The sequence below is a fragment of the Diadema antillarum genome, unplaced genomic scaffold, assembly GCF_040938485.1.
Source record: "Diadema antillarum isolate AM-2024a unplaced genomic scaffold, OU_Dant_1.0 seq00001760_RagTag, whole genome shotgun sequence".
NCBI classification, from domain to species: Eukaryota; Metazoa; Echinodermata; class Echinoidea; order Diadematoida; family Diadematidae; genus Diadema; species Diadema antillarum.
This window is the reverse complement of record NW_027272442.1, coordinates 529,367-555,172: the sequence shown is the minus strand read 5'-3', so window position 1 is coordinate 555,172 and position 25,806 is coordinate 529,367. Positions and strand designations below refer to the sequence as shown.

General features: G+C 39.4%; 1 protein-coding gene across 1 annotated transcript; it reads left to right on the top strand.

Moving 5' to 3' along the window:
* Positions 1-549: 549 nt before the first annotated feature.
* On the top strand, positions 550-24,874 carry LOC139712112 (uncharacterized). The gene is made up of 8 exons (XM_071623947.1): positions 550-1,342; positions 3,543-3,674; positions 13,614-13,687; positions 15,953-16,200; positions 18,390-18,506; positions 19,923-20,046; positions 22,191-22,558; positions 23,766-24,874. The coding sequence occupies exons 1-8, from the start codon at positions 552-554 to the stop codon at positions 24,720-24,722; spliced, it is 2,811 nt and encodes a 936-aa protein (XP_071480048.1). The 5' UTR covers positions 550-551; the 3' UTR covers positions 24,723-24,874.
* Positions 24,875-25,806: the final 932 nt, after the last annotated feature.

The window sequence follows — 25,806 nt, the reverse complement described above, 5'->3', positions numbered from 1 at the left end:
TCAAGAGTAATCAATTAACGGCAACAATTTTTATAGAGGTCCATGAAATAAATTCGCCCACACCCGGAAGTGCATGACTAGCATAGAGATTTTCCCCAGTGATGGGGAGGAGAAAAATCTCTTTGATTACTAGCAATGATCTCTCTGGTTCACTCCCTCCCACGTGTTTTTTTTTTTAGACGGCACAGATTGGGGACCCTAACCCTAACCCAAACCCTAACCCTAACCCTAACCCTAACCCTAACCCTAACCCTAAACCCTAACCCTAACCCAACGTGTTTCTCATAGGTTTAATACGCGCCATGCCCCAATCTGTGCCGTCTAAAAAAACGCATCCCGAATCCCAGCGATCTTTTATTTCGCGCGCGCTCCTCTCGTAGGACACAACTTATAGCTCTCACACGGCGCGCTCGTCCACAACGCACAACGAAGCAGCTTGCTGATGCACAGCGCGCGCAGATCTAGAAAATAAGATCGATCGTGTCTGAAAAAAACAATACACAAAACAAAACAAAACAAAACAAAACACTCAATGACGTAATGCAACCAAGATGGCTGAGGTTGTCGGTCTTGTGTGTGACATGACTGCTGAGGAAATGGGTCAATTTCGTGTCGAAATGGAAGATATGCTGCACGAGAATGAAGAGCAAGATATTGATATGGATCATAGCCCTAGCCGCTGCGACAGGACGTCCGTCTTGATCGACGGTTCTGGAAACGCGTCGGAGGACGATGAGGACCGAGATCGGTGCGACGCTGAGTCTGCGGGCGGAGAGTTCGGGGGTGATGGCCTCATCCAGCACACGATTTCAGCTGATCAAATTCAGATGCAGATTATGCCTGGATACGCCTTCATGCCACAGGCGGAGAATATACAAGGAGCGACGCTTACGCTTGAAACCAAAAATCCAAAGACAAAGGAGAGGGAAATAAAACAATTTCACTGTCATTTCAATGGGTGTGATGAGAGATATGACTCGGCGGATACTCTTATTTCACATCAGAGGTCGCATCCAGGCGATTACAAAGTCATATGCAACGATGAAGACTGTGAAAAGGGTGTGAAAGAAGCGAGACAGAGTAAGAACAGTAAATCCTCCAAAGAGAAACGCTTTGAATGTGACTTCCCAAAGTGCACCCGTTCATATAGTACTGCGGGCAATCTCAAGACACACATGAAAACCCACACAGGCGATTACCATTTTGTGTGCGAAGAAAAGGGGTGTGGTAAAGCGTTCCTCACTTCTTACAGCAAAAAGATCCATGTTCGTGTACATACGAAAGAAAAGCCTTACTCCTGTGATAAACAAGGGTGTGAGAAATCATTTAATACACTTTACAGGTAAGATGTCTAACGTTAAACAACTTCAAACAATGCTCAACTTGTGCGTCTGTTGAGTGTTGTGATTCTAGCCCCACCAGTCGCTGTGCGTGTTGTACAGCGACTGGTCTGTGTAGATTCTAGTTCTTATTCCCGAGTCTGACCGTGTCGCACTGAAGTTGGCAATGTTTAGATAGGCTAGACATTGAGGAATTTTTTTAAGCAGCAAGAATATAAACTTGTAGTTGCACTACAATATGTAAAAACGAGAATAATTAGAATCTACTAGAAACTCTACTACTACTACTACATTGTAGTGACTTACTACTACTAGAATCTAGGAAAAAATGAGAAGTAGCAAAAGTAGAGTTTTAATTTCTCATGACATTGTAGCCATTTCGTATCATTGGTATTTTTCATTTTGCTGGCTTAAACATCTTGCTGCGCATGCTCTTATTTAAAACAAAAATTATACTAATGATTGATCTAAATTGGTCACATGACTATTGACTATTGGTATCCTGCTTTTCCTTACACAACGTGTCTGATTTGAAAATACAAAAATCTGAGTCTGTCTTAGAAAGTGTGCATTATAAGCAAAGACATTTGGATGTTGCATCAGCACTGGTATAAACGGTTGAATTTTTAAAATTGAAAGAGAAATTAGATGTACCGTAATCAAATATAAAGTCTAAATGAAATCAGGATTGCTACACAAGTTTTGCCTGAAACATGTTCATTATGTAATTTTGGCAGCTAGTTGTCTAATTACACCCAAAAAGCCATTTAAAGTTGGCTCAGTCATTTTTTGATGTTCAATTTCAATTTTCAATATTGCATTCTTGGTAACAACGATGAACATAGGAATATGTCATCACTTTGTAAATTGAATGTAAAGCAACTCTTTCTCATTTTATATTTCAAAGAAACTTTTTTGCCAGGTACTGTCTGCTTCAAAGGGGACAGTCCTGGGGGGCATTTCATGAAGCGTTTTGTCAGATATTTCGTCTGACAAAATGTTAAAAGCTAGTGAAATCCTTGCATCTGATTGGCTGAGAGCAAATTTGTCCGACAAGTTGTCAGACAAAAGTGCTTCATGAAATGCCCCCCAGGGGGGCATTTCATGAAATGTTTTGTCCGACAACTTGTTGGACAAATTTGCTCTCGGCCAATCTGGGGGGCATTTTATGAAGCATATTTTCCGACAAGTGGGGGGCATTTCATGAAGCATTTTTGTCCGACAACTTGTCGGACAAATTTGCTCTCAGCCAATCAGATGCAAGGATTTCAGTAGCTTTTAACATTTTGTCAGACGAAATATCTGACAAAATGCTTCATGAAATGCCCCCTGCAGATGCATGGATTTCAGTAGCTTTTGACATTTTGTCAGATGAAATATCTGACAAAACGCTTCATGAAATGCCCCCCAGGTCACTTGCTGTACAAGTTAATAGTCTGATACTGTAAGAAAGTCAAATGTTTAAAAAATGTAAACACAACAGTGATAATTTCATCAAAATCAGATTGAAAGTGATTAAGTTTTAAAAGATTAAACATTAAGTTTAAGATTTACTGATTTTTTTTTTTTTTTTTCAAAACAGTTCATGAATGGCCAGTATGTATTACATTGTATGCAAATGTTATGCTTGGGTATGTCATCTTATTCTTTATTGATCATCGTAGTACAAAAACTTAAAAGTCATGAAAATTCCATTCTTCTTTCATAAAATTGAAAATGTAAATTATTTATGAACTTATTACTGGACGAATAATTTCAAAACTAAGATTTGTCACATAGAGTGTACATTCAGGATCAAGTCTGTGGCCTACAGTTATCTTGTTCAAAACAAACAGAAAAAAGTGAAAATTCAAAGATTTTATGCACAAAGTGTACTTATACCTTGCTGTTGTGTATGTGGCAAGTTTATAGACCTGTAATGACAGCATCAACTTGCTATCTGCATAGCATTATCCATAGTGACTGCAGGTTAAAAAGGAGAAACTTCACAATTTCATAACTTTTGTCATTTCATCTTCAAATGATTCTGATCAAATTTTTATTGTGCTACAGTTGTAGCAATATTTTACTCTTCTTTCCTTATGAAAAGATTGATTAGGAAACGGAGGAAAAGGAAAATTCAAGTGTATTAAATACATAGATCAGTGTTCCAAATTGTGTCGTATTTTTTCCCACTTGCTCTGTCCATTTTCATAATGACAGATTAAAAGCGCACCAACGAATCCACACGGGATCTACTTTTAACTGTGACGAGGAAGGCTGCAGTAAAGTGTTCACCACTCTGAGCGACCTTCGCAAACATGTGAGGACGCACACAGGAGAGCGACCCTACAAGTATGTATGAATTTAGCTCAACTGGCACAGGTGTTCTACTTGTGTGGGGTTATTTTAGGGGATGGCATCTATTGTGTATGCTCAAAAGTTGAAACTTTTGCTGTGTCACTCTGTCCTTAACAAAGAATGTGTATGCCTAATTGATGTACAATTATATAGTGTACATCCATGTATGTCGTCTCTGTTACATGTTTGGGGTATTTCTTCTGGAATGCCCATGAAATCTCCTTTTGAATGTCACATTGTGGTGTTTCTGTTTTTGTTTGTGTGTGTGTGTGTGTGTGTGTGTGTGTGTTGTTGTTGGTTTTTTTTTTTTTTTTTTTGGGGGGGGGGGAACTGTATAGTACAATTTACTAGATTTGAAGAAAACGATTCAATACTTGACCAAAATCATCTCACAACATCAAAACCAAATACAGTACGCGCAATAAGAAACGCCTCCGTCAATTTCGTTTTCCAACGAAAGTTCGTTATCGATCGAGTAGCAACGAAATTTGGACGAAATTTGGACGAAATTTCGTTATCGATCCAGTAGCAACGATTCTGACGCTTTGTGGACGCATTTCACGCACGACCGCCCGCTCAATTTCGTTCGGCAAATGCGTTGCTCGTTCGGAAAATGCGTGTTCGGAGCTCGGCAGTTTCGTCCAAATTTCGTTAAAAGCGTCCGTGATCCAAGGCGCACATGGAATACAGTACACACGTGTGTGTGTAGTGGCCACATCCACAGCCGCTAGCCGGCAAGAATCACTGCAAGATTAGACTCAACAAGTAGTAGCACAGCGGTCGGGAATGAGAACAGTAGACAGGCGTGGAATTCACCTGATTCACATAATACTATTAAGAATGGTAACATGTATACATACATCGATGCCGTTTTCATTGAAGCAATTTGTAAAAGTTTTAGTTTCCCTTACCCTAGCTGTAAGTATGGCACCGTTAGCAGATTATTCACTGCATTTGTAAGTCACCTGATACATCACATGTTGGTATGCGGGCTGCATGTAACCAGGGAATGTGCACGTGTGGGAAAGGCGAGTGCGCCGTATGTGCGTCGCAATTGCCATGTGATGGCTCGCTCGGCTGAACGAAACAGAGATGTACGATACATGACAAGACCCAGTATAAGGCCTACTAATTGTTCACGTGTTTTTTTTTTTTTTACAAGCAGAAAATAAACAACTGTTGATCATGAAATAGACTAAATTACCAATCAGAGATCATTCGGGTTCATAGTATTTAAGAGAAATCACGCAATTTTGGCGAGGGTGAACCCACAGGAACCCACAGGAACCTTATCGTAGAATGCCGACCAAAAAGAAAATGGTTTCACTAAAATTGCGTGTACGTAAAATCCATTTGAGTATAGAAAGAAAATTAACCCCCAAAAAGAGGAAAAAAGAAATTAGAAGGATTTGTTCGCCGTTATTTGGTCATTAAATATATTTTCTTTCTTCAGCAATTGCGCGTTACATTGCCCGTTTTTTTATTGAATCAGGGCCCTGTTGCATAAAACCCTTACCGCTGGACTTACCGCTCCTTTCTATGCGGTAAGTCTTAAATCAGCGGTAAATTTTATAATCATTGATGCTGACGGTAGTTACTATTGAAATTCAATGGTAAGTTTTATGCAACGGGCCCCAGAAAAGCAAAAAAAAAAATAATATTCAAAACAAGACAATAAGTTTAATTCTTAGTTTGATATCGTTTATTTCTTTATTGGACAGAGAGATAATTCAGACGGTACGTGGAATTTTCAAAGCGACTAATTCAGACTGATTCTTAGTTTGACTTGGCTCTTTCTTTCTTTCTTTTTTTATTTTATTTTATTTTTTTTTTTGGGGGGGGGGTTTGAGGTTCATGTTCGTTGTACCCATGCACCCATAAGGTTCATTAGGACGAAAATGAAACATTCAGATACACGCGACTTCCCTACACGAAAAATAGATGTTCGTAAATGTGATAGTCAAATTATGATTCATAATTCGAAAATGCACGAATGTTTGTGATTGGATAGGTGCGTTATTGTCGGATTAGCAAACCTTCGGAGTACTGTAGTATCGAGCCTGTTGTATTCAAGGATAAACGAACTTTTGAAATAATGAATTTTATATTCAGAGTAAGACAATAAGTTTAATTCTTATATACCTGTAGTTTGACATCGTTTATTTCCTAGTTGTGAAGCGGGAAGCGAGAGATAATTCTGAAAAGAAGTATATATACAGTCATGCAGACGGAACGTGAAATATTCAAAGCAGCTATGAGATTAAATCTTAAGTTGTTTATTTGTTTGTTCGATTGCTTGTTTGTTGTTATGCTCAAGCGTTGGTGTAATTATATATACATTTTTTTTTTTTTGGGGGGGGGAGGCATTTTTGTAGTACCCAATGCACGTAAAGTTCGCTGATGCGAAAGTGATAAAATGTTCCGTAACACGCAAATTCCCTACACCTTGTAGATGTTCGTACCTAGTTTGAAAATAAAATGTATTACTATTATTTTGTTTCCCCCATTGTTCGATGGGTATAGCAAACCTTCGGAGTGTCAATCCTTTCGTTTTCGGATAAACGAACTTCCTTGACTCACAACACCATGTTTCAGAGTAACAAACTAGTCATTATTTTATTCGGGCATTGGGAATAGTTCAGGAATAAAATATAGAAGGGAGGAAAATCTTTAAGGCAAGAATTACGATGGATTCTTAGTTTGAAATCATTTATTCATTTCCGTGGTGTTCATTATTCCGAAAAAAAGAAAACGGGTGCGCTATTCCGATGGTTACGGCGTTATTTCGAATCCGAAACACGCATATTCCTTGTGCCGATCCATGTTTGTTGATTCGAAAATGTAATCATGCTGCGGGTAATTGCTATAGGGGGCCATATATTGTTTTATTTCTGTCTATTGTTATATTATTATTATCATTATTATCATTATTATTATTATTATTATTATTATTATTATTATTATTATTATTATTATCATTATTTTTATTATTATTATTATTATCGTCTTTAACATTATTAACCAATGTTTTGATTAACGAGCATTTTGTGGGCTGTTTTTTTTTTTTGGGGGGGGGGGGGGGCATTGCCCGATTAGCAAACCTTCGGAGTGTCAATCCTTTTGTTTTCGGACGAACGAACTTCCTTACCTCAGAAGAAGAAATCAGTGTAACAAACTAGTCATTATTTTATTCGGGCATTGGGAATAGTTCAGGAAAGAAATATAGAAGGGAGGAATCCGAAACACGCATATTCCGTGTGCTTTGGTTTACGTCATGTTTATTGATATGCTGCGGCTAAGGGCCTATTGGAGGTCGTTATACCTTTCGTTTGGTGTACGATTTCTTTCGTTTCATATCACTTTATTTGTTCCTTTCATATTCTGAAATATTTAAAGGTAATCTTTCAATTGCCTCGCACTGTGTATATATACATGCATTTTCGTAACGGCGATTTCGCGCTTTGCTGCAGTATTTCGAAGGGTGTTTGATGCCAGCCGCTTCGGTGTGCTCTGTGGTAATGTTTATGTGGTTGTCAGGGAGGTTGTTGATACTTTGTCTGTTGACATTTATTTTCGTACAGGCATGGGCGGATCCAGGAATTCTGTACAGGAGGGGGGAGGGGCGCAACTAATATTTCTGGTGCCACTTCCGGGTTTCACTTCTATTTTTTTTTTCCACGATAAATAAAGGGGGCGTGCGCCTCATGCGCCCCCTCTGGATCTGCCACTGCTACGTGTTTATCTCGAGTGATGGTGATCGTGTTTCTAAATGTTTATAAAAAAAGGACAAAATTATCCGAGTGATGCCTGATGATAGTGCAAGTGATGATAATCAACGATGCTGATGTAAAAGACGGCTTGCTGTGGATGCTGAGCGTACGTGCCCTTCGTTTATTTAAATAAGTTTTCCCTCTTTTACTCTTCTTTCCCCTCCCAAGAATGATAAAAAAAGAAAATACCTACACCTCACAACAAAAGGAACCACGTGTGAACAACCATCGTTAAGTTCAATCGAAATGTTCATTATTAGCAAAGAATAAGGGGAAAACACGAGTGACGGAAAATGATAGAAGCGACGAGATTGTCTTCTTGTGTATAATGCGGTCTCTTGGGATTGGAAAAACCCCACCCTCTCCCTTTGTGGAAATTTCCACAAAACCAGGTGCGTGCCAGACCCCAGGTGCCAGACGAAAGAATGCGCGCATTTGGTGTAGTATATCGATCCAAGAACTCGCGGGTGAGTTGAGTTAAAGGAATCATTGCAAAGATGTTCTGATGTTCTGGTTCCCGAACTGTAAAAAGGAATTGATTAATCACTCAAAAATGCAATCACAGATTTATATGAAAAGTCTCATATGCCTAGACAAATTCACTGAGATGTCCTATGTGATGCAGCCACCACCCGATTAAACGGCAAAATCATGACAATAAAATTTCACGCTCATCAAAACTGCCTATTACTTTTCATATGAATTTTGGTTATCAACACTCGTTCGTGGATTTGTTTGTTTGCATGTTTTGTGTGTATTATTCCTCGATCCTGAAAGACGTAATAATTATTCGCATCGAACGTAAACTGTTTACCGTAACTAAGCCTATGGCGCATTCGATCCATTCAACTTGCAGTAACCTTTAAGGCAGTACAACTGTAAGTAGCACATGGTGCATTCTTCTGAACCACGTGTTTCGCATATCGGCACATCCAAACACATTAGCGATCGTCCTTATGGCAAACTTTCCGATTACAGTCAGGGGAGAAGAAATCGTAATACTGTACATGTACTTACGAAAGTGATTATGCTTAAGATCAAATAAAATGAAGAAGTTTGAAAACAACTTGGCAACACTCAATCAAGTTTTGCATTCTCTCACACAAAAGCTCTCTTGAGAAAATGAAAGCATTCCCTCTCCCCTGCTAGATAATGGAAGTTTTCATTACTAGCCCAGCAAGTTTTGGGAGTGTACATGAATGTTTTTAGGATAGAGTCAAAAGGGACCTAAGTTTTCGATCATAGCAGAATCTTCGTCAGAAGCAAAATGGCAAATAGGCATAAAAAGCAACCACACACATGTAAAGCGACTTCACACAACAAGAACAGTCAGGAACAGGCAAGGGACAAGGAACAAAGAAAACAAAAGGAGAGGGTAGGATGTCATGGGCAAGGAGCCCAACAGGTAAAGGGAGGGGGATTAGAGCAGGAGGATGGACAGACAAAAGGCAGGGGAAGGTTAGTAATGGTCGTGAGGGCCAGGGGGCAACCATTGAAGGAAAAGGATGAATATGGAGGCAACATCAAACAAGATAAGGAACAACAGAGAGACAAAGAAAAGTAAAGAGTGAAATAGCAACAGCAAAGGGGGGGGGGGGGGTGAGCAAACAGCAAGCCCTAGAAAAGGATCTGTACAAGTACCAAGAGGAGGCAACAAAATGAAAGTTAGAGTCAATCAACAAATGCAATTAACCATATCAAAGTATGGTAATATTAATACAGCAATAATGATGATATTGACAAAACAAATTAGAATAATCATTAAAGCACATAAAAAAGGGGGGGACACGAAGTCCATGGGAGAGAAAATGTATACTTGCAAAGCAAGTATCAATAGGCAAATTAAATACGTTTCAAAGAGCTGGTTCATATGAAATCACCTTTGATTTATGATTTTACAAACAAGAATTTTCATCGCTTACTTATTTCTTTTATTACTTTAGTAATGTCATGATATTTCATGATGGTATGTGTTCTGTCTTTACATGGCAAGATAGGGTTTTTTTTCCATCCAGGGTCAAAAGAAGAAAGTGATAGAAAGATAACTGAAAGGATAGAATGGAACACCTACTCAGCAGGCAACACTAAAACAGCCCCCAGGGCCAGGCCATGTCGTCAGTGTCACTCTCGTCTTAGATCATTACAGGCCTACATTGTACATGTATAGGCTACTCGTTTCGTACTCGTCATCGCCAACGTCATGATGGTCGGTCACACGAAATAAATTGCATCATCATAAGAGCTCTTATATCAACACTACTAGATAGTGTAGATTCATTATCATTATCACTATCATTCCAGTCGATCTCATCCACCGCGAAACCCTCAAAATCCTCAAAATCATCGTGGTTAATACTCTCACAAAACACATCTGTAAACGATTCAGACATCGCAGACCTAGCTACACATCTTGCACACAAAAATGAAATGGAGGTGGAAAACTACGATGAATACACAAAAAATATCGACGATGGCATTTTACCGTAGCAGAAAATACACAGAGTATCTTGCACCGGAAAAAAAAAAATGGATGTGGAAAACTACGATGAGGAAAACAAGGGTGAAAACCCGATGCGTGAAGACGAACGATGAAGACACTTTACGGTAAAAATACTTACACGGAAACAAACGAGTGGGTACGATATTCTCGCACACACGAAGATAATCGACACATCGTTCAATCGAAAAACTCAACAAACACTCGAACAAAAACTCACCCCAAATTGTGGCAAACACGGTAATCACTTAATAAAAATGAGAAAAAATACTCTCTAAAGTATGATTGTACTCTGAAAAGAAAGGGATACAATGATACGAAAGCAAAAGAGAGAAAATGAGAGAAATGGACGGGAAACCTAGACAACTTCGACGAAGGGAGAGCTAGCGATTCGCGATTCGAGCTAACTTTGTATACAGTGTAGCTGTGTGTGTGATGTGTACAGAGGGTTGAAAGCGTCGAAAGCGTTGAAAGCGTCCACAGCTTCGGAAAAGCGTTCGGGGATTTCGTTGAATTCGTTGAATTCGTCCAAAATCCGTCCATGAAGTCTGGACGCAAAAAGCGTTGAAAACGTCCCCGACGAAATCAACAACGAAAAAAGCGTTGGGACGAAATTTAGACGCACTTTCGTCGGGCGTTTTCTATTGCGCGTACTGTAGCTGTAGGAAAACTGTGGTGAGGTCAAGACTTCCTTTCTTAGTCATATTTCCCTGCTGAATAAATTTATGGTAAATAGATACTTAGTTTATACCTGAGGCCGTATACATTTTATTCAAAAATTTGTGATTTATAAGTCTTAACATAATTATCCACTATACAATTGCACATTCCAATTATCCCTAAAATGCTGTATACAGGCCCGTAGGGATATGAAGGCAGCTGTGGTGATGGATTGCTATTGAAATCAGTTTGATGTACAATGTATGTGCCAGAGTGAAACAATGAATGCCTTCTACAATTGTACATTTGTACACAGTGAATGTACAGTACAACATACCTACATACATGGGTGTACATAGTACAGCACAGACTACCCGGTAACCTGCCTCTGAGCTTATTTCCTGTGTGATATAGATATACTGTAATGATAATGTTATCTTAATCTTATAATGACCAATCAGACGCAGGGAATTTGCTTATCCATAGAAATCAGAGCCTTCTCATTTCATTAGCACCTCTGAATTTCTCTCCGTACACTGAAGACAGATTAGATCTATAGACCTGGACAAATCTTTATGGTGCACAAAACAAAGATAAGAAATTTCCTGTTCAAAAATTTGCCAGGGTAGAGAGCAACAGGAATTATTGTATTTTCTGAAAAAGAAATCCGATTTAGAAATCCAGAGGCTTTACATTCCACAAAACAAAACACATGAACTACAAATTTATGAAAGATGAACTTACACTTTACCTTTTACATTTATGAGTTATAATATGAAGCTCCAGAATGGCTATCAAAAGGTGAAGACCATCTTGATATCACAAAATGCAATGTAATACCAAACCATAGAAATGTGCTGTAATGGGGGGGGGGGGATCAAAAGTCACATGTCCTGGTATTCTAGAGACATGAGAGTGTCTTTACAGTTTTGCTTTTGTTGATGGTCTTCTGTTTGTGTGCTTCCTGTTGCAAATGTCATCACCACTCTTGGATTTAATGTTCTACGTCAAGAATCTGTTTACAAAGTTTATGTGAATGAGGTGCTATACAGCACATAGAATTACAATTTGCATGCATTTTATATACATTGTAAGCCTATCCCTCTAAAAATCAAACTACATTTGTGATAGAAACATGGACATGCAAATAGTGAAATGGCAAATGAGATAATATTTGCATGATAGGTGGCACTAATATCACCAGTCCAAGGGCAAATGTTACATAACTGATAGTTCATTGTGTTGCACACATAGTGCATACTTAGTAGTTTCAGGATATTGGTTAGCTTCAAAAATACATAAAGGCCTGCCCGAGTCAAGACTTGGCATTTAAACAGTTATTTCAACTAAAAACTGTAAATATAAATTTTTAACTCAAACTGTAGAGCCACTTGAAAATATTTTGTAAAATATTAGGATTTCAGATTTAGATTATTTAAGGTAGCACAGGCTTTGTCTTTTTCTTTCCATACACCAGTTATGAAGATTTGGACTTAAATATGGTCAATTCCATTGTGACTTATGGGACAAAGTGACAATTTTTGGCAATTTCAAACCAGTATTTTGAGAAAATAGTTGCATCAAATGCATTTTTCTCAGTTCATGGTTAAATCCATCATATCACAGTTTATGAAAACACCATACTTAGTATGAAAAGTATCATTGCATTACGTACAGCAATGAAAAATTGCTGTCGTGACTTATGGGACATTTGAGGACCACCGTTTTTCACATGGGAAAGTAAGTTCTGAAATATTCTTACACACAGAGTCTCTGGAAAGATATTTTCTTTCCTGAATGTAGCAAAGGGTTGGTGCTTACCCTGAGCCAAGTGGTCTGAATATCTACTCATTGGTACAGTAGCAGGATAGGGAAAACTAGTGTGACTGATGGGACACAAAAACGTGACTTATGGGACGCTATCAACTACCACATTTTGAGATTGAGAGAATAATATTTACTGATGCCGGAACAAGTTCCAGAACATCATAAAACCAATCTATGACCAAAGAACATTCAGAAAATAAGCCATCTGAGAATTACACAAGCTGTATTATGGTCATAATAGTGTATCAGAAATGATACATAAATTCTGCAAAAATTGGCAATTTTCATGAAAAATGAAGGTTTTTCGGACATAACTCCACTCCACGTTCACCGATTTTCACAAATGAGGTATCAAAATATCCGTTGTGAAAGGCTGCTTTGAGTAAACAATACCAGATCATCTAAGCTTCATTAATCATCTATACTCAATAGTTTGATTTTCATAAAATGCAACCTTTCCGTGGAATTGACCATATGCATTTTCTGTTTCAGTCACATGCAGCAAACTGAAATGAAAGTAAAACTAAAAGTGATAGATCCAGTGTTGGTAGTGATGCAACGTTCAAACAAATCACATTTTACATGTCACATTGTCACATGCTTTAAACACGCACCACTATAAAAAGTCATTACAAAGGAGAAGAGGGAATTTCAGAATTGGAAATTGTTTTAATGGCCAATGCAGAGTACAGAAATGTAGTTTGGATCAGGGAGGTGGAAGCATCCATTTCGTTATTTTGCATTGAATGTATAATTTACAATCTCTTCCCACCTCCCTGTTTGGATGCTTTCTTTTGTTTTGCTGTGCATTCGTCTTTCCCTTTAACCCGTTGGGGACTAGTTCCGAGTGTACCTGGCCAAGCGTTTTAATACGGGAAATGCATGTTGTAGCAAAATCACCACATCCTGAATGGGTTTAGATACCGCTTGATGACTGTTTGGTTTAAGACTGTACACGTACATGTACAAGTTCTGCAGACATCCCCAATATACTATGAGTATCTTTTTCGGTAGAATGAGCGCTTTATAAGAGTCTCTCTATTATTATTATTATTATTATTAGTAGTAGTAGTAGTAGTAGTAGTAGTAGTAGTAGTAGTAGTAGTAGTAGTAGTACTACTACTACTACTACTACTACTACTATAATAAGGCGCAATTCTTTTGTGATTGACATTGCAGATGTGACTTTAAGAGTTGCGGAAAGGCCTTCGTTGCAAGTCATCACTTGAAGACACACATTCGAACACATACAGGTAAGACCAAGTAAAAATAAAGTGCTAATTTCTAATCCCCGCCTGCATCATTTTATGCTGCCTCATCTAAAAAGTTTGTTGTTGTTGTTATTGCTATTGTTTTTTGTTGTTGTTGTTGTTGTTGTTTGAAGATGAAATTTTGATTGATTTTTGCTGTTTTCCAGCCATTGGACCTTGTACATGCACAGCCTACACTTGTACATTTTGTACATATTGTACAGTACTACTCAAAAATAACTGGAAATTAGACAACCTGAATAGTGTTTTGCAGTGGATCAGGCATTTAAAATAGAATACTGGTACACATGTACTTTCATCCTCCTTTTTTCAAATAGTTAGGATGAGAAACTATTATTTTTGTTTTGTTTACTCAACCATAAAGGTATAATCAGCAGAGTGTGTGAACAGGTTACAAAATTGAAGATCGCTGCATGCTTGTGGCAACACTTGCCAAGGGAAGTCTCAATTTAAGAGCTGACCAGTGCAGAGCAATGTACAGTACTTGCAGTGCACGAATGAGTCGCTTGAAAGCCTTGTTAATGCTTACAGTACATACAGCTTGTACCTTGCTTTCTTGGACACATTATTAGCTGGTTCTTCTGTGTCCTTGAAAACAATCCATCCTTTGACAAGGGATCACAAACATCCCGTAAATCCCTCTTTTTGTTGTACATAGCAGTGGTTTTAAGGTGGGACACTCACATTGTTAGGCCTAAGTGGGTTTCCCCGGGACTAACATTTCAGGAAGAATAAAGTGGATGAGGAAAGAACTAAATAACCAGTAAAACAGGAACAACAACAACAAAATTGCGGATTGCTAGCATGTACTACAGTGTATACTTACTTGCCTTCACACAAGGATGTAAAAGAGCGTACCTTGTATGACATGCATTCCATAGTTTGCACATTATTGTATTGGCAGAGTTAGAATCTTTTGATGTTCAGGAGGCTTAATGCAAAGTATCTCTGTGTCCATGTTTACTTTTTACGATGTAGCTGACTTTCTCAAAATAGAATGTGCGAAGTGCTCTGTACTGTTAACCCATATGAGGACAGGCTGATTTTTTTGCTGCAACACGTATCTCCCATACCGGTACCGTAGATCCCTGCCCGAGCTTTAATACTCGAGACTCATCCTTAACGGATTAACATGGAAGATTTAGCAACACTGTACACTATACATGGTATTCTGTAACTTTTGCCTTCTACATGTACCGCACAAGTGCTGAATAACAATGGGGAAATATTTTAGTGAAATGCGGAGATAAATGTATGCATAGAAATACTCCCATCAGCAGAATTACACAAGTGGCATTCACTGGTATTTGCCCATTGTGAAAAATAGATCATGCAGAAGTTTAGGCTCTCCCAGTATACACATAGATTTAAAAAGTCGAGCATTGCATGACTATGACTGTAATTCATGCATACATTTTGCATGTAGCAAATATTGTATGCCTCATTAATGATGAATTGTGAAAGGGTAGGTTTTTAATTTGCATCTTTTTGGTATTTTAGACTTCATCTTCGAAATACTCCTCAACGTTCCATCTGTAACCAAACAAGGAGGAAAGACTCTTATAAATCAAGGAAGTGTAGGATACCCCTCAATAATGTCATTTTGCATTTGCTATTAGCTTGAAAGTTTAGTTGTTTTTTTAAGGCACTTGGTCCCGGTGGTTTTGTCAAATGCATACACGGGTGCATGGCGCAACTTTCCTATAGAGACCTACGCTATCGACTCAATAGCACTTACGCTGTGACCCATTTCCCAAGTCTGAAAAAGTCTGATCCACTGTATAGTCAGTGGTCCGACAGCTCTTGCATGCCCAAAAATAAAAATCCTACATCAATAACAAAAGAGAGCTGTCTGAAAAATTATTTATAATGATTATACAATGGGTGCATGTACAACTGGAAATTTACTGGATGAAAAGGTCAATTTTATAATTTAAGAATATTCTCACTTTGAAGAGGCCCTGATACCTCCATTCCACGTCAGGTCAGTATCAGACATGTCGCGCGTGACCGTCATCGGACGACCTTCAATGGTTCATCGGATCACCGCCTGATATGTTTGACACTGACCCTTATAGTCAATCTACAACAGGTCGGATTCATCAGAATACAATTCGTTACACTTCGATGGGTTGCCAGAAACAATAAACTTTGCTTCCGATGAGTGACCGATGAGAGTAAATCTCTGTGGAATGGTGGTTTGACGCTAACTATTCCTGCTTGTCACTACTGTTTGTGCATACACAGGTGAGAAGCCGTACATTTGCAATCACCGGGGTTGCCGCCGGGCCTTCACCACCCAGTACAGCCTGAAGAGTCACCAGAGGAACCACAGCAAGCAGGGCTCCATCAGCTATGGGTTGGGCACCTCCTTTGCCATGGGGGATATCGAAGAGGAGCAGCAAGGGATGGAGGAAGGGGGAGGGGACGGGGAAGGGGAAGGGGGCGCGGCGGGGACGGACAACGAAGCATCCATCGAGGAGCAGGTGGTGAGGGTAAGAATCGTCACACCTTGTGCTCTTTCAGCAGACAAAACTGTGTTGTCTCTGTTCTTTTTTTTTCTGTCTCTCTGTCTCTGTCTCTCATCGATTCTTTTTTTCTTTTTTTATCTGGTTTTACCATGGGTGCAGAAGAGATTCATGTTTTTTCCAACATTTGTAGTTGGATAGGACTTTTCATACTCTTGGTATAGCGTAGCATTCATCTGAAGGTACTGGAGTTACACGAGACAAAAGCTTCAATGATCTGAATTTTTAGTTGGCAGCATGACAATGGCTAAAATTCTTTTGCACTCAGATTCTCTGCCTCCCCCACCCCCCCCCCCCCCCAAAAAAAAAAAAAAAAGAGAAAAGATTTGAAAAATGGTGCATGGTCGATTTATGACACTTTCAATGGCTGAATGAGCACTGCCATTGAAATTTGCAATGAAAGAGGCCAAGCTGAAAAAGGGGTAGGAAATATTCCTTAAGAAACTATCTGTTGCATGTGACAGCAATGTTCCTCCATGGGAGACAACATTGTTGTGAAGAAAGCTTGCAGATATGCACTTGTATTTACAATGTGTATTATTGAAAAAAATGAAGATGTTATCAACACAATCAGTCATTCTCATTCTCCAAACAAGTTTAGCCTCATTTTATGTTTGTGATTGTGGTATTACAGTACATGTAGCATACATGTAAATGGCCATGCATGCTGCATTGCAAATCTTTTCCAAAGATAAACCATGACATCAAATGAGGAAATTAGACTCACTAGATATATGGCGTATACAGTATTTGTGTCCTTTCTCAGTTTTAAAGAGATTGTCAACTGTTCCCTGATATCTCACACAGTGTGCAGCATACAAATGTACAACAGTCGATGGATGGCATTATGATACACAGCGGGGATTTCCCCACACGGCATTGTGTCATTTTGATCATTAGTGCTTTTTCTTGGCTTCCAAAGGATTGTAGAATGTTCTGTGATATCCCATATGGCATACAGCATACTGTAAACATCAGTGTTTTTGTATGATTAATTTTTCATGCTGAGCAGCTCAAAAATGTGTTCGCGGATTGTTGAATTCGCACTGCGCAAAACAATGTCAACCCATTCACAATGTGCAGATAAAACTGTGACAGATACTGTTGTGGGTATTAGAATTCGTGCTAGCCAGAAGTAGCACGAAAATCTAATGTACTGCGAAAGTTTCTGCGTTTACAGTACAGCATACAATTTACCAATAGCTACGGGGGAAAAAAGCAGGTATTCCCCACATTGCATTGTATTATGTGATGTTTTGAAACCTGTTTGTGGCACGAACTTGCTTCAGTGAATACACCAGACACAAAAGCCCACTCTGATCATTGTGGTGAAATAAACTGCTCGTGAATGACAAGAGTTGCAGGAATCAGAATATGAAGAAACACACAAGCTCAATTTAAAAGGGCAAGTCCATCCTGAAAATAAGTTTGTTTCAGAATGAAACCAGACAAAGTAAGAGGAAGTGGATAGTTAGAGTTTGACCGAATTCTGATTAAAGATTATAGAAAGTAATGAAATTTTGAAGATATGACCAAGCAAAGAGAAATTGACAACTCTGTGATGGCGTGTAAGCTCATCTTCAATTTGCCCTGTCCGTAAAATTCTATAAAATCTCTCTTTTCTCACTATTGATATTAAACAGAATAATGATGTTTCCTGTGCAGGAGTGGTACAGAAAACAATACACTGCTTGTGTTATTAACTATGTTAAAGAGTAGTACGGGATGATCATACGTGCAGCATCACGCAACTGCCAGTGTGTGTTCTATTGATCACATATTTTAAAAAGAAATAAAATATTTAAACTTTCTTCGTTCTGATCAGAATTTACTCAAACTTTCGCTCTATTGTTCCTGTAAAGTTTCTGTTTCCATTCACGCAAACTGATTTCCAGGGTGGACTTCTTCTTTTAACCCATTGAGGACATGTCCCGAGTATACTTGGGCAAGTGTCTATGGGAAATGCGTGGTGTTCCAAAATCAGTCCCTCCTCAACGGGTTTAATAAACTCCAGTACGTTTGAATGACATTCTCTTCTGTGGTGTGTGCACCGGTATACTGTAAGAGAATTGATTCTATATCACTGTGTTCCTAGTATACACAGATCTCTGACTGTTCTTTTTTTTTTCTTCTTGATTATTTTATCCCCTCCACAGACCAGTAATGAAGTAGCTGCACAGCTTTTGCACACATTGACAGGAGTCCTTGGTATGGGTATATCCTCTGCACCTGAAAACCTGCAAGCTTCCACCACCGACGAAGACTCACCAAAGGTATGATTGCAGTAGTTCCAAGTTTATTAGTGGTACAATGTATTCTTTTCTTCTTCATCATCATCTTCATCTTCTTCTTCTTCTTCTTCTTCTTCTTCTTCTTCTTCTTCTTCTTCTCTTATTATTCTTTTATTTTTAGAAGTAGTAGGAGTAGTAGTAGGAGTAGTAGAAGGACAAATTATGAAGCAAAGCCTGTCCTCACATTAGCTTTAGGAAATGCCTGAAAGAAATTTATTTCAAATTGATTAAATTAATTTTATTGTTGTATTATTTTTTTTTGAATAGCTGTGTTATGACTCTCAGCAAACACCCCATGTGTTTCTTCATCACTTATTTGGCCTTCTTCCATGTCTATCACTGTTGGTTGTTTCCTAAATATTTCCTTTGTTGCTCATTTTTTTTTTCTGTCTGTAGAATTGTTCACACATCCAACAAACATTTCTATTAGATCTTTGTATGACCTTCACAGTAGCTGCATCCACTGACTGGAAAGAATTTCTTCTTTTGATCAGAATATTTCTATGCAGCAGTTGTGTGTGTGTGTGTGTGTGTGTGTGTGTGTGTGTGTGTGTGTGTGAATAACAGATATTCACCATATTGCAGGTGATTTCAATTGTATATGATGTCTGTAAACTCTTTGTTTAATGTCTCAGTAGGATGTCATGGGTGTAGAGATATGTATAATTACATTACAAAATTGTACATTAGGCCTATATACAATTAAATGCATACAGTCTGAGCCTGTTTGGAAGGGCCCAGGAAATGCTTGCTGTGTTCCTGTTTGTATGCATGCATTGTTTCAAGTTTGTATGTAAAGTATTTGTCTTGCTGTCAATTTTTAAGATTTAAATTGTGTTAAAAGCTGTTATTTTGTTGGATTGTTGCTATTTGGTATCGGGGTAGATCAAGGAATTCTGTAAAGGGGGGGGGGGGGGGGGCGCTCAGCTAATATTTTTGGTGCCACTCCCGGGTTTCATTTCATTTTTTCTTTCTATTTCTTTTGATTTTAACAAAAAATAAAGGGGGGGGGGGCGTGTGCTGGGTGTGCCCCCCCTCTGGATCTGCCACTGTATGATTTTGTTTTTCCAGTTGACTGCCAGCATAAAGGCAGTTGTTAGGACCAGTCACTCATGTATGAACACCCGGCAAAAAGTATACAGTTTAAAGGCCTAGGCTTTAGGTAGAATAAAAGACTGGTCACATGGAAGCTCTCAGTCCTGCTTTTGATGAAGATCTAGATCCAAAAGATGTGTACACCATACATTGTGTGGTACTGATGGTGGAACCAGTTGAGTCTATCATGATTGAAGTGCAGTTAAAACAAATGATCATATATATGAGAAATAAACAGACTATTTTGCATTTCATTAGCTGTGCTAAAATGTCAATGTTTTTTGTTCTCACTCTTCCACATAGATCCAAGACCACAGTATTGCAAGCACTCTTCAGCCTGTGATTCTTGAGACACAGGGAGATACCAGTCAAGAACCTTCTTCTACAGAACAGCCAGCTGGTGCTAGCTCCAGTTCTCAGAACACAGGTACGGTTCATAGACCCCATTTTTAATAGCCAGAATACACATTTTAACTGTTTGCCATATTATTCTCAGAGAGCAACATGTCCATGCTGTAGGAAAACATTCTATTTTTCAAATCAATGTAACTTTTAGATACTTTTGTTACCATGGATATGTAATAAAGAAAGATGTAGAGAAAATGTCAAGCTTTTCTTTGGTATGAATTGTATGACTACTCTGTGATTGTGTTTCTTTCAAATGACCAGTTGCCTCAATATTGTAGAGGCATGAATTTTGCACAAAAAAACAGTGGCACAAATGTAAAATTTACTCGCAAATTCTTTAAGAAACACCGCTTGATAGTATGTATCACAACATAAAATGCAAGCTACATGTGATGGGAATGAGAATTGCTTTCATTGTATTGTGGCATTTGGCGATTTAATTGATCGGTTTGGGCGAGTTCGTGCGTTTAAGCAGAATATGCGAAGATGGTACACCGTTGACTGAGTCAGGCATGCGAATGTGGTACATAGGTTATTAAATGACAGAGTAACCCTCATTGGCATCTATAATATCAGCGGGAACTAGTGAACTAGTGCTGTCAAGTCTCATACATCCTTCATGATGCTCCTTGAATGCAACAACATCACGTCAGTTGAGAGCCAGAAGGACGCTATCGGGTTCTAAAATTTGAGCGTAGATGAAAACAAAACAATCAATTTCACATGAAATGAAAAGTTTATTTGATCAAAAGTGGGCAGATTTAAAAAGCATTGTTCCAAACATAGGATAGATAGCACCCATGTGGTTGTGATTTTTTAACTTTTACTAGTAACTGAAAATGAAAGTAATTTGTAACCTTTAACTCTTCATGTGCCATGTTCGCACGTCCCACTCAGTGGACAGCGGGCCAACTTCGCATATTCCGCTCAAACGCACTAATCCGCTTAAACCGATCGATAAATCGCCTAATCCCGCGGTACAATGAAAGCTTTTCTCGCGCTTTTGTTCCTTTTACATACAGCTTGCATTCTAAGTGGTGATTGACTATCAAGCGGTGCTCCCAACTATATTTGCGTGTAAATTCTAAGTTTCTCTCATGGTTTCATGTGCAAAAGCCATGCCTTTACAGCAATGTAGCAACTGGTCATTAAAAAATAAATAGAAATACATTTGTCATAGAATTTATATCAAAGCAAAGCTTGGCATTGCTTTTCAACTTTTCACTCTTCACTATTATTTCCAGCTTAACAGATATTTGTAGAAGTTATATAGATTGGAAAATCAGAATTCTTTCTCAAAGCATGACTACCTTCGTGACTCAGAATAACGTGGCACACAGGGGGTTTCCACCATGGCAAATAGAGAGTTAACTGACACCATAATGTAGAGGAGATTGAGCTCTACAACACGATACCAATAACTCAATAACCCCCCCCCCCCCCCAATAAAAAAAAAATAAATAAATAAATAAATAAATAAATAAAAAATTAAAAACGTAATAAAACCCTTCTGGTTCTCGGCCAACGATTTCTTCATTTTGTGTTTTCAAAATACCAGGGCCCGTCTACTTTGAAAATTACTGTCTGCCTATTTAGATGCTGGTATCATATCCCTCACACATTATTTCTTGTCGTCTGTTCATGATATAAAATATTTATTACGCTAGATTATGCCATCAATTTTACTGTTGGGCTGTTTTTAGAACAGGTCTAGATATTCACTATGCTATGTTCCAGTCCTGTGTTAAGGAAAAAATTCAAATTTGATGTAGTGCTTTTAATTTACAATTCAATAATAAAAAAAGCAGTACAAAAATACTTCTGAATTCATACTGATGTTCTGTGTGAAGGTACTTGCTTTTCACTCTTGTTGTGTGATGTGTTTTTATGACTCTATTCATTATTTCTGCTAGTTCCAATAATCATTTGTACACCATTAGGTATGTACTGTTCTACAATCCAGATAAAGGCTTTCATATGTATGTTGTATTTTGAATCACATTATTAACTATTTTATTGTGTCATTTGTACTATTATGTATAGTGTCACTATTGATGTCATCTTTATTTTTGTTTTATTCCCATACTATATATGCTTCTCTTTTATTTCTTGAATTATAAAGATAAATGAAATGAACAAAATTTTGCATGTGTCCATCTACAGTTGTACATCAATCAGGGCAAGTTGTGACCGTGCAGAATGTGCCTACCGCATCAGGTTCGCAGAACCTTGTGATCACCATCAACCAGGGGGCGTCCTCCAATCTGCCCCCAACTCAACTGGTCATCACCCCAGATGTCCTCCAGTCCTTGGTACCAAAGAACCAGCAACAGCAACAGCAGCAGCAGCAGCAGCAGCAGCAACAGCAACAGCAACAGCAACAGCAACAGCAACAGCAACAAGAAGCCCAGCAGCAGCCACCCCAGCAACAACTGCAACAAGCCCAGCAACAACAGCATCCGCAGTACGTGTTGCTGGCACCCCCGCCACAGGCAGAGGTCTCGCAGGCTGCCCCGCAACCACCAGCTCAGGTGAATTTACAGGGAAGAGATTTTTCCCTGGATTTCATTCTTCTTTGGGTGGTTCAACAGAGGGGTTGGCATCCATGGGTATGATTTAAATCAGGGTTCCCAGCCCATCAGGGAGATCAGGAAAAATTATTTTCCTTTTTCTCAGTCAGGGAATTTTAATACAAATGCCTCAAATCAGGGAAAAGTTAGGGAATTTTGATTGGCCCAAAAACCGAAGGTAGTCTAAAATTGTGTGAAAGAGAATATTGAAGAATGACAAGACGTTCACTTGATTTTTGTCTTAATAAAGGACTACAATTATATGCCATAAGTATTTCTTGGATTAAGGCACATGAGAGAAATTCCTCAAGTGAAGAAATCACAGTATGGAACCTCAGTGACCGAACAAGAAAGTCATATTTTCCCTTTTGTGGAGAAAACTTGGCTATTCCCCCTCATTACTTTGAAGTATAAACTATATGTGAACTTGAAAAGCACTCTGAGAGCACAGACCTCTGCCAAGTATGCAGGTTATTTCCACCACTGATCTTGTTCTTCCATAGAGATATCATACGTACACACAGCATCGGTGCTGAAAGTCGCCCGATTTCCCAATATAGAAGCCTTTGTTACGTCATAACCCCTCAGCTGCACGGCGCGCCTCGACCCAGCAGAAACTAGAGCACGCACTTTAGTGCACGCAGGCAAACCTCAAATACGCGCAGCCTGAACTCCCAAGTTCATTGACCCTACCTGGCAAAATATCAGAAATCCTTCATAAATTCCCAAAAAATTCTCGGATCGTTACCAAAAGTTAATCGTTTGTTACTTGTGTCATTCTCAACCTTTCCTGCAAGTTTCATCCCAATCCGTTAACTACTTTTTGAGTTATTTTGCACACGGACAAACTAACTAACCTACTAACATACTAGCTAACTAGCTGACGAACGAACGAACAAACAAACCAACGGTAACGAAAACATAATTGGCGGAGGTAATTATGTTATACAGTGCATTTGTGTTTCATGAGAGATACAATGTAGCATTATTTGGTGAGTTGTTGTTTTGCAAATATTAGTCGGCTCATGATATTTCCCAAAGATGAAAACACTGCAAAATTTTAACAGTTATATGGTGCGGTTAAATTACTGGTATGACTTCTCTTTTCTTTAATTCTGTCAGGAGCTTAATTTCCATTGCTTTTTGTTGCATATTGTTGTTGTTTTAGGTGCTGGCAAGACCATTGGAGACGGCAGTCACATCAAACCTCAGTACTGCCTCCCCTACTTTGCTACCTGCAGTGCCTCGCCAGAACCAGGTCATCCAGCCGGCGCCGGCACTACCACCACCACCTCCGCCAGCGCCGCAAGTGCATATCATAACAAGTGGTGGTATGGCCACCGGTGAGCGAGCCATCTCTACAGCTTCCCATCCGCTCCAGCAGCGTTCCTTCCCGGTGTCCCTGACGCCACAGGGGGGCATTCAGCTCCTCGGTGGCATCCCACATGCTGGGGGTGCTGTGCTTCAGACTTCCGGTTCTGGGGTGCCGGGGGCCATCCTCATTCCGCAGTACTTCACCGGCAGCAACCTTGTCGGTGCCCAGATGGTGCCGATGGAAATGGCGCAAGGCATGGGCATTCCACTCCAAGGAGTCATCGTGCAGCCCCCTCAACCCCAGCTTTCCACGGTACCAAGCCAAGCCCAGGTAGCACCACAGCAGGTACTGTACCAGGCACCACCCACATGCACCAGCTCTGCAGCTCCGCCTGCAGTGAGCCTTAGTTCCCTGCAGACCAGACCCAGTCCCAGCCCCGTCGCCAGCAGCAGCGCCGCCAGTAGCAGCCAGCTGCCTGACGACGTCTTCACCCTCCCCTCGCCTGCACCGACACTGGATAGTCAAGGTGCCGGTAACACCAACAAGTGCTGTGAGGCATCCGGTGCGACACGGCCGCGGAGCAGCAGCTGTTCCACGGACGCCTTTCTGGATGAGATCTTGAACAGCCAGGAAGCAGCGCAGCCCCTGGACTACTCCCAGCCACTCCTGGAGACCAGCGAGAGGGGCGAGAAGCCCTGCAATAAATGCAGCTGCCTCTGCGACTGTGAGTGCAAGGACAAGGTGCGATCAGAGATTCGAAACATTCAGAACATTTTGACAGGTATTGTTCCTGATTCACCCATTAGCTAGGAAATGGCTTCAGACAAGGGTCCTTTAAGACAATCATATTCTCAACGTTATCTACCTTTACATCTTCCATGAAAAAGAGTCTACTCTGTACACTGCTTCTAAAAAACAAACAAACAATCAAATAGAGACGTAAGTGAGTTTCCAGTATATTGTTCATCAATTTGTGACCGGAAAACCAGTCTTTGGCATTGTCTCTTATAAGAATGTACATGTAGGCACTCCATCAAATGTATAGCATTGTCCAGATTGGTAAGCGCTTGTAAGACGAATAATTGCATTTTTTGACATGGAAAGCTAAGCAGTTATTCTGCTGTGCTCTTGTGGTTTTCTTTGCTTTGTTTTGCTGTCTGCAAGATCAGAGCTCTTGCTCTGTCAACTTTTTCCTAACTGTCGTCACCCTCGTCTTCGTAGTAAAACCACCCAACAACGGTTGAGGTGCCACCCAACGACGGTTTGAGGTGGCATCCAGAGAAATATACATGTATATATTTACTGGCATGATGTGGATTAAGGAGCAGGAAAAAGTCATCTAAAGAAAACTGAATCAGAGCTCACTGTAAAACAGTTTTTGAATTCTTGATTCGTTATTGTTGGTTTTGTTTAAATGCCAATGCACACGTCATGTATCTACCACCCCCCCCCCCCCCCCATGCAACAGCACATTTACGTGGCATATAATATATATATCAGGTGTACATGTGTTTATTTACTCCTAGTGAAATCAACTTTTAGATGGCTGATTCCATAGATGTGTTGTGTTGTGCTCCTTTCGGTACTAAATTGCTCTGCGGTGGATCATGGTTACCATATCATATCCAAAGCATATCCCTCATACAAAACTGTAGGTTGGGACCTCAAAGTGGACCATTTGTAGATAATTCATAGATAATCTTGATGATCAAGAATTATTTCATATCTTATAGTGGCTTCTGATTATATGCAGTATTAGAGAAGTGTTTTTCCTGCTCTGATTTTATACGGCAGTGATGAACGCTGTGATAAATGCCACCCGTTCCCTTGAAATACTTTCAACTCGAGTGCAATTCTGATTTTTGTCCTGTCATAACTTGTGCTAATTGTAAGT